The following is a 10756-nucleotide window of genomic DNA, read 5'->3' as shown; positions in this document are numbered from 1 at the left end:
TATATATATATATATAATTTTACTTCTTTTAAATTATATAATAACTAAGGACTTAAATTATCTTTATTATTCCAAGCAAAGAAAGTTAAATATATTTTTCAGATATAAAAAGACATTTTTGTTCATATTGCAATAAACAAATGAATAAGAATTACTTTTGGCTTATAATTATTCTGTTTAATAAATATTCGACAAATTAATTTATAAAATCTTTTAAGATTATTTTTCTACTTTGAAGAGATAGATAATTGCTTTTATTTCTCCCTTTACAGCTTCTATTCATTGAGCGTAAAACGTAAAAAGCAGTTGCTTTCAGACTTGTACAAAACTCACTCACGGAATCTCATTGTCTACATTTGTACCTGGCTAAAACCTTTTGAAAGCGAAACCTCGTTTTCTCGACATGCATTGCTAGTATTAGTATTCCGAATTAATTTCAAGGCAGTTGTAAAGAAGAGAGTCGCTTCTAACAGATGGACAAAATTCGAAATTTGTATGCCCCGTCGTTCGTACATCTATGAGTTACTAGAATCGGAGATATAGCTATAACGAAGCAACTACTACGGCTTTACAATCATTATGTTTCGATGAATGAGCGATCTGTGAGGCCGCGAGGCTTTTCCATCTAAGTGCTATGATCATTCACGGGGTCGTTTCTCTCTCCCTTGAGGTGCGCTCTAAGAACATTGCTTTAAAGAAAATGTCTTCGCTAAAATTAACATATTTAGTCTGAAACATTTTGTCGATGATAATTTAGAATCGTTTTTTTTTTTTTACGTATAATATGTGTTCCGAGGACTACATGCGAAATTGTTGAGATAATTAGTGAGCTATGATACGCTCTAGAATAATGTTCTCCAACCCCGTATACTGTAGTGTACGTCTTTCTCCGCCCCTGATTCTGTTATGCGCTTCTTCGCTCTCACGAGTAACCAAGGTGGTTACCACGATAGAAGTAGACTCGGCGAATCATCCGTCTGCAACAGAAACCCCGAGATATGTATCTCTCCACCTTGGCTAACAACCGGAGATTAACGAGTTGCTTTATCCGTCGACGTACACCCGTCCGCCGCGCGCTGTAGAGATATGAATTCTTTTCGCGGCCGCATGAAGCGGGGTAAGAATGGAGGATGGTATCATCTAGTACGGGAAGGAGTTCTTAGGACGAGCAGACAGCGTTAATCACACTTGCGAAAATAATACAGCTTCGTCGGGGAAAATGCAACACCGCTATATTACGAGAGCGACCGCATACTGATATGATTGTTTAGCTTAAAAGAGATTTAGAAATCATCGATATTATTAACATGATTATAAAATGATGATAAATCGATATAATTAAAATAACATTATTTATGACATTTTTATTAATATAATTTATACGAGAGAAGACAAAAGAAGGAGAGAAAGAGAGAGAAATTCTGTAGATAAAGAAAACGAAAATTTTATATAGACTTGGAAAATCTTCAATTCAAGTCGATATCTATTATTGTCGTATCTATTAAAGTTGAATTTTTATTAGATCGTTCTAGAAATATTACATTAGAATTTTTATGTTACCAGAGTCACTAAGCAGATTCTGTGAAAGATATTCATTGCATTCTTTTTGTCTGTCTCTTTCTTGATCGGGAAATTCTCGTATAGAGTAAGATGATACTTTTGCAGTGTACACTTCCCGCATGCAATTGTGCATAAATACGGTACAATCAAAAAAAGAATCGTTTGCTCATGCGATCCGCTTTGTAGTCGCTCCAACTCCGGTCGGTCTCCGCATGTCTACATGGGAAACACGCTACCATACTTTTGTGATTCTTTATTTTCTTCTCTTGAAGTACAATACTCTTCAAAAACTTAAGTGTATTCTTTAAAAGTTAAATGCTTTTATACTAATTGCGTTAACATATAATAGTGATAATGTAATTTTTATTTCTAAAAATTAAAGCGAAAATAAAATCAAAATTGATTGAAAATTAACATTTGGAATCTTGCTTGATTTTATCAAAATAAAATTGAAATATAATAATAAAAATCAAAGAAAAAGAATAATAAAAATAATAATCTTTTCAAAAAGTGCTAAAATGGCTAATTAATTCTTCTTGGTAGAATTATAATCTGGAAATTCTCCTTTGAGAGAGAGAGAGAGAGAGAGAGAGAGAGAGAGAGAGAGAGAAGAATTAGTTTCCAGTAATGGATTATCGATTCATAGAAGTGGATCAGTGGCAAGATTCTTAGTCACGTAGCCAATGATATACATTTCCTCTATAGATAAAATTTCAACGAACACAGAATCAATTTATGAACGGGATTATAAGATAAAATCTGCATAGACGCACTTACACAAACATACAATTACTATATATCATTTGTAGCGGGGCATGTGCATGTCGTAATTGTCGAAGGAATATTACATATAACATGCGTATGTGCGTATATGCGCGAATGTGCACCAGTATAGCGACCACTCAGCGTTTTGATCTCCCACCAGTTTCTATTGTGGCGAACGTAGCGACCAGGCAGCAAGAAGCCATCCTGGTACCAGCCCAGTCGTTGCTTAGACCCCGACTCCATCGAGAGCGTTTCTCGAATCTTCGATACGGGCAGGTGGTTTCTTAACGCGTTCGCGAGATCGAAAGTGAGACTGGACTGAGTACATCGTCGATTCTTAATTATTTTGGTGATATGACATTACGACAACGTGATGCCGCCAGACTGGTAAATATCTGTCAATTTTGTTATATATTTTTGTAATAATTAAACAAATAATTCCTACTCTTTGGTGAATATTTACTACTACTATTTTATCTCTAAATATATATATATTTCTTCAAAATATTTTATACTTGTAAAATAATTTACTTCAATTGGAACAAAAAGCAGATACTTTAGATATTAAATATATTTTACATTTATATATCTTACATACATAAGATCTTAAAAATTAAAAGAAAAATAAACATAAGTTTTAATTATTGTATATTTAGCGAAAAATATCATTAAAATTTTATTTGATTATTATAGATTAAATAGCGATAAATAGCATACATATCTCTCTTCTTTTTTATTTACTGGCATTTTTTACCGAAATGTGATGAAGAATTACAAATTTGGTCAATAAAACTATTTTATTTAACAATAATTCTGACTTATATCATGACGTATTATTTATTGAAATAGAATAAAGCAATTTGAAAATAACATAAATGTGAATTCATAGTACTGTGACTTTGAAATATGCAATAACTGGAGTATTTGGGGAAATTTGAAGGAAAAATGTATTTCCCATTTTCTTTTTGCAGATGCATTATTTGTTTTCAAGCACACATTTAAAAAAAAATAAATGTGCTATTGTTGTAAATCAAATTTGTATTGAGAATTTGATTTAGGTATAATTATGTAATTTCTTTAAAATTTCAAAATATGCGGTATTATTATTCTTCGTCTCTTACTAATGTTGAAAAAAGGGATATTCATGAAGGCAATTGCTTGAAGGTAATAACTGAAGAGAGAAATTTTTCTGTAGACATCTCAGTGCTGGTTATGCAAAGAGCATGCTTGAGACGATTCGACGCCTCAGACATGCATCTGCATCTGGGATGCAACAGGTGCAACGTGTCCGGGAATGCATTTGAATAATTGGAACGTACGAGCGCGCGAGAACTACTTCGCATTGCGTTAGGATGTCTCAGCAAGATCGATCATGATGATTCAAGATGAATTTAGTTATAGCCGTGTTCGACACATCTTTCATTAATGAAACTCAAACTGTCTTTTGTATAATTTATAAAAATATTATCGTGATAATTCTATTGTAAAGAAACACTTACAATTAGTAAATTCATATATTTCGCATATCTACATATTCACACAGAATAATCAAAGAAAAGACGATTTACGATAATACAGATGGCCATTAAATTTTAATATAACAAATAACATTTACTCATAAAAAAAAAAAAATTACTAAATTACACTCGCAATTTGCTTAACTTATTGTTTTATACTTTAATATTTTATATATTATTCTAGAAATTTTATTACAATTAATTTATTATAGAAACATATTATACAGATAATATTTATTATAATTAATTTTTTATACAGACTTAAAAAATTTTATTCAACAGAATTAATGACTGCGTTATCTTTGAATTTTTTTAGAAAATTTGATTTACATATTATCGAATATTTAAATATATCTCGATCGTTTTGATACATACATTATATTATTCGAAAAGTTTAGTGATTTGTAAAAAGACGTATCACCTTATATTATTATACGTATCTAAAAAATATAATGGAAATAACGATTTTTTAAATTAAGATATATTTTTATATGTATTTTTGTACAATTTAATTTATATAACTTTTCGTGACACTTTTTCTATGTATTTATAATTTTATCTTTGACATTTAAATCAATCATATAAAAATATTGCGGCGAATCATATATTTAACGCATTGATATTTTTTATTTTACAATACATTCAGCTACTATAATCATATCAACATCCACGTATAAATTTTTTTTCCTATATTTATTTATTATCTTTGGAAAACTGATGAAATTTAACCTTACTATTCTAAAGCATATTAATTATCCAGCATTTTGTAAGCAGAATTATAAACCTTCTTCTTCTTAAAAATTTTTGTACTTATTAAAATTCTAATGGATTCGATTTTTATTTTATTATGTAAATATACAATTCACATTTTTCTTGCTTAGAAATATCTGAAATATCATTTGACTTTAATTTGATTATTATCGTCAGTTAATTCCTCTTGCTCTGTATTTTTTGCTCCTTGGACGACACGTGTGATTAATTCATTACTGCACGTTCCTAACGGCTTTTTGTGTGATTGTATTTCTGGTTTTAATTCCATCATTAAGCAGAGACGTGATTTTATTTTACATAAATTAATTAAATTGGTGTTTCTCTCTCATTTAAATATCGGTATTTCTAAAATAAAAATAAATCTCAGAAAACGAATGATGATTTTTTTTTTTATATAAATAGTTTAATGTACTTGATCGAGAGGATCAAGAGATATAATTATGATTATTTATAATTTTAAGGAACTTTCAATAAAATATTATTTGTATCCCGATACACTTAAAATGTAATGTTCATGTCTTTTGAAATTTTCTTCTACACATGATCGTCAGAATATCTCTCTGGATCGTAAGTGTTCTTGTCAAGGAAAGAGAGTCATGCGGTAAGCGACAAACGCCGGACGTAATCGAAGTTGTTGGCAGTACGTTGATTCCCTTGAAACGTACTTATGAATCGCGTTCATGATTCGATGACATTCCGTGGCGATTGTCGGCCCCTTGACTTTCACTCCCGCGCGTTTCGTTGATCGTTTGTGTCCGAGGCACGATCACAAGCCGTGACTCGGTCGTTCTAGAAGGTGAGGGCAGGAAAGGAAGAGCGTGCCTCGTTTTCTTCGAGTTCATTGAATCCGTTCGAGTACTGCAACTTGCTCGTACTTGTACGGCGCAACGTCCTGGAAACGTGCCGTCACGCGAATCGATCGATCATCGATCACCCCCTATCGGACACCAACAGTGAGCTCGGCAACCTCGATGTGTTGCACAGTTCTTTCGCTCTTAATTCTTTTAACATTATAAGAAATATTTTATTTAATGTTGAATTAATATTAAACTACAATACAAAATATGCTTCTATTTATTTGTGGATACGTATTCTACGTATTACGATAACATTGAATTTCGAATGTATTTTTTATTAGATACGAAATATATTTTTATTTTGCAAAACTTTAGGTCGAAGAATTATGAATTTATGTAACGTTAAGAATTGAAGATTTTTAGAGAATTAAATAATCAGGATATATAATGAAATATAAAATGTTTATACAAGTGTCCACAGATAGTGGATTAATTATATATTTTAAATAAATACAATTTGCAATTGAAATATACTTTATTAAATGAAGTTAAAGTAAACGCAATTGGAATATATAATTTACGCATTTACATTCGCGAAAGTTTACACAGGCATTTTCTTACATTAGATTTATTTTTACAGTCATATAAATATTATTATTTTGTTTCAACAGCCCTTATTGGGTTAATATTAAATAGATATTATTTAACAAAATTTAATATTGTAAGAGTAATATAATATTAACATCACATATATAAATATTTTTTATTATAATTTAACTAGGTTTTTGTGAATTGAAGAAGATAGAATACACTTTTTAAATTGATCTGAAGTCAACTGCGTCACGTTTATAACTTAAAAACGATTATCTATAAAGGTTCCTTTATAGAGATGCCATTTTTAACCGTTTAATAAATGTCCACTTAAAATCAAATAAATCGTCATTGGGACATTATCAATCAATAATATATAAATTATATTGTCAAAAATAAAGATTAGAATATGTAACAAAATATTGGAATAATTTTAATTTAATATTTTTTTATCCTTCTTTCTAATACTTATAAAGTTTTTTTTTATGTGAAAGGTGTGAATTGGTTTCCTATTCAAACGTAGATAAACATTTAAAGTAAAATAAATAATTATATATTTTAAAGTTAAAATTTCTAGAATAAATCAATAATACAAATGGTTTTAATAAATTAAATTTTAAAAATAAGGATATAGAATATACAAATTAATTTTTTTATTTATTAAAAAAATTTTTATTTATAAGAGAACTTAATTTGACACTAAATGTTTAAAATTTAACTTTATAAAATATGCATTTAAATAATTATCTAAAGGAATTGTAATTAAAACACTTTGCAACTTTAGAATATTTTAGTTTTTTGTATAAATTTTTTTTATATTATATAAATTTGTCTCTACTGAATAAGTTTAATAAATGTTTATTGTTACTTGGTAGGCGATTTTTGAGTGTGTACAATTTAATTCTTGCATGGTATTTCTCTCATATATATTGTGTTTTTTACGATTTTAGTTGGAAAATGCTATGGAATGCATTGGCTTAGTTTAGACGTCATTTCTATTAGTCGTAATAATAGTCGTAATAACAATTCTCTTTTTCTCGAATGGCTAGAGGCGCTAATTAGCTTTGCGATTCCAGAAAGCTGCGAAAATCGCGCTTGTTTACAAATGCTTGGCAACTTGCTTTGCCCAGTTTCAATTCGATTCACACGCATAAGATAAGTCGCAGAACGTATGTCGCGATGTGTGCGCGTTTCCATATCCGTATTGTCGCATGCAGTCGCATGTGTGTGTTCGATTTAAATACTGGCGGACCAATTAGAGGGGTTAATTCCTAAGTGATTTATGACTTCAACCGGGGGAGAGCGACTTGACCTTAAGCTTCGTCTCTAGTATCGTTACGCAATCGCCGACGAGCTTTATTTGTACAACCGTTAATCGACTAACACGCGCGCACTTTACGCACACCCTTTACGTGCATAACCTCGGAGGATCTGCCGGAATATATAATATTAGCTGCTTGGGTGCTTGTTAACAGCGGACGGTGCTTTATACCGAGGGGAAAATATTGACGTAGATTCGTTATCATATTTTAAATTATATTTAAATTAATAAATAGTATTATAGAAATGAAACTGTATAAAATTAATTCTTATCGAAATTATAATAGTATCTAATAAATTAGATATATGTAAAAAAAATTATGTGATAAAAAAATACAATTATGTTTTTTGTTACGATTAAAATTGAATATGATAATTTATTATGTAATAATAAATATAATAGTTAAAGATTGAAACATCATGAGATAATGGGCAGAAATAAATACATATTGCAATGTTTATATTTCTGTCATATTTCTTTACTGTGTTTATTTTCTCATTATCTTGGCATTTTATCAAATGTTGGTATGTCTTGATAAATTATCTAAAATTGACAAAAAGTCTTCTGATGCTAAATTATCTAGTGACATTAATCGACTCAGCAAGTTGTCGCAGGAGTTTTCTTCTTGCAAGTAACTCTTGATTACATCTTGCAGTTTGTTAGAGAAATGCGCTTGTTTTTGAAGTCACGTCAGTGAGTCGTCTTTTTCTTGGCAACTGCGATTTTATTTGGTTACTTTATCTTACATAACTTCGCGAGGGAGATGTGTATTCGAAAATTTACTCAGAGATAGTTTTGCACGTGCATCATGTCATTTCGTAATCGTTCTTGCCAACAAAATCGAGATCACCCGAGCGAGTTATCAGAAGACGACGGGGTTACCTGATCCTTTCAGCAGAATCGAGCATCTCAAGGTGTAACGAAGCGAAGAAGTCGCGGCGGGTTAATATTGGCCACATCGTTTTCTTCTCAGGAAAATCCAGGTGGATCTCTATCATTAATCTTCATTGCAATCGACGAATTCCGCGTTAAGAATAGTACGATAGTTCGCCCTGCCTTTCTCTCCTTCCTCCTTCTTTTTTAATCAATATATGTACCTAATTTTTTTTATTTTCATAAGAAGGAATAATGAACTTTTCCGTTCTTAAAATTTACTGTAGATAGTAAACATTTTCAAATTTTTGATAGACATTATATTGTTTATTGAATATATAAACATACTTGTACGTTTATACAATAAATTTTTTTTTAAATTAAACTTTATATTTTTTAGATGTGTTTTTATTAGAATTATATATCTACATATGTGTAGTACTTATGTATAAAAATAGAAACTATATAAATTTAAATAATTATAAATTTTTGTTTTTATAGCATGTTTGTATCTTCTATAATATAATAATTAATTAAATCTTTCGAATATTACTGGAAAATTAACACCAGTTAGCTCACTTTCTGTTGGCTCAAACTTCTCAACGCGAACATCTTTAATTTTATACTCGATCGAGATACAGGAATCCCCGGCGAACGCTCGTTCACTTCGTAACTTTGTGATACACAAACTTTTGAATTAAAGAGCGCATGGATAAAAGACGAAGTATCGATAACAGGTATTGGAAACAACTTCGCCAACTATCAGTGCGTTGTTCGCCAATTGAAAACTGTCAGCCGGCAGAGTTATCGCATTTAAGACAACGGCTATTTTGTTCTCTTCCTTCGTTCGGGGAATTACGATTAATGCGCCATTAAGAGAGATTGGAAATCGTTTCGACCCCGGAGACTTTCGTCGCCCAATGGCACGGACGACAAAGTTCCCACGGGCGTCCAGGATTTTGCATTCCATTTGCCGGGAACGTTACTCGGCTTCGCTTTCCTGTTCCCGAGGGTGCACTCGCTGCTAACAGACTAGCGGTAGCCACGTTGGAGGTAAATCGTATTTGCATGAGGGTTTCTCCAGCTCTCCTCAGGTAGATTTCGACGACCTCCAGTGTTCTATGACACCGTTCGTTGTTTCCTCGAGAAAGTTACGACGTTCCATTTCGAGAAGGCATTTCGAGAAGCACTTTAAATCGTCGTGTGTACTCTTGTGTATGCAAAAACATCGACGTTCGAGCGCACTTCTTCGTCTCTAACTGAATAAATCAAGTATTATATATCTAAAATAAAATTGATTAAATAAAATTAAAAATTCTCGAGTTTGTGAATTTTACAATATTTTACTTTTTTACAACGACAAATAAGTTAAGTTAAAAATTCTTAATTTATAAAATATGAATGTTATAAATTATTTGGGGGGATCCCGTTTGCTTACAAATCGATTGCCTACAGTATCGTTTGCCTACATCACTTTTGCACACAAATAACAATTTTAGAAACAGAGTTACTTTTGCCTACATTATTATTGCCTACAGCTCGATTGCCTACATACATTATTGCCTACAGCTCACAACTTTCCACTCGAAATGAGGGCCATCTCACACCAAAAAATGGGGATTGGTTAGGATTAGATTTTTTTGGAAAAATATTCCAAGCTGTCTACGCTGACACTCCACTGTTCACATGACAGATTTTCTAAAAATATAAATTATTTTCTTACTTAACTTTAATTTTATATTTGTGTGCAAAAGTGCATGTAGGCAATCGAACTGTAGGCAATAATTTTTGTGTACAAAGGAACTGTCGGCAAAAGTGATGTAGGCAAACGATACTGTAGGCAATCGATTTGTAGGCAAAAGCAACCATCTCAAATTATTTATCTATTACTTATTAATTATTGTTAAATAATCCTTTAATTTCGCTTTAGAGTTGGTAATGGCGAAACTGAAATTTCGTTTTAAATTACAAGTATTTAATCATTGCGACATGACAATTAAATTGCAAGATTGAAAGGAAACGGTATTTACGACACCAAAGCATTTCACTGTATGTTTATCGTGAGGTAATCGTAAATTACTATTGCACTTCTACAGAAGAAATTATTGCGACTCGGTAGGAGCAAAAGATGGTAGCTGAATGTTTACGAGGAAACGGGACGCGCATACCTAGTCGATATTATTATGGCATTGAACTTGGCCCCGTGCTTGAAACTTTTTAATTTATTCGTGCAACCTTTGCTTTTGGAGTTAACCCTTCGCGGTCGTTGCCATTGGAGCAACGTCGCGTTGCGGCGGCTGCTTGTTTTGCTGCCTGATGATATATCATTCGGTGCGGTGTATCGAGTAGAATGTTCTCGACCGAGCATTTTGCAATATTCAAAGTTAAAAAGGGAAAAAATTACGATTTAACTGAGAAAAATGTCTAGTTGGATTAATTAGAATTCTGATTTAAAAAAGAAGGATTAAAATATTTTTATTAAATGTATTGGAATTATAGTTGAGGTAATCAGAATTATATAATCAGAATCTTCCGATTTGTCCATTTTCAATCAGACATTT

At 31.3% G+C, this 10756-nt stretch overlaps 1 protein-coding gene across 5 annotated transcripts in view; it reads left to right on the top strand.

The window, feature by feature from the left end:
- LOC108747746 (FH1/FH2 domain-containing protein 3) overlaps positions 1-10756 on the top strand; it is a 164661-nt gene that overhangs the window by 109313 nt on the left and 44592 nt on the right. The window contains exon 1 of one of the 5 annotated variants that reach the window (XM_018485446.1): positions 2556-2712. The exons of the other annotated variants lie outside the window; for them this stretch is intronic. Within the exon in view, the coding sequence (XP_018340948.1) occupies positions 2699-2712 (14 nt within the window). The 5' untranslated portion in view covers positions 2556-2698. Of the gene's footprint in view, positions 1-2555; positions 2713-10756 lie in introns of those variants that run through there. 5 annotated transcript variants of the gene reach the window in all.

The sequence above is a fragment of the Trachymyrmex septentrionalis genome, unplaced genomic scaffold (assembly GCF_001594115.1).
Source record: "Trachymyrmex septentrionalis isolate Tsep2-gDNA-1 unplaced genomic scaffold, Tsep1.0 scaffold20, whole genome shotgun sequence".
Classification (NCBI taxonomy): Eukaryota; Metazoa; Arthropoda; class Insecta; order Hymenoptera; family Formicidae; genus Trachymyrmex; species Trachymyrmex septentrionalis.
The sequence above is the reverse complement of the archived record's forward strand: the minus strand, read 5'-3'. Positions and strand labels throughout refer to the sequence as shown.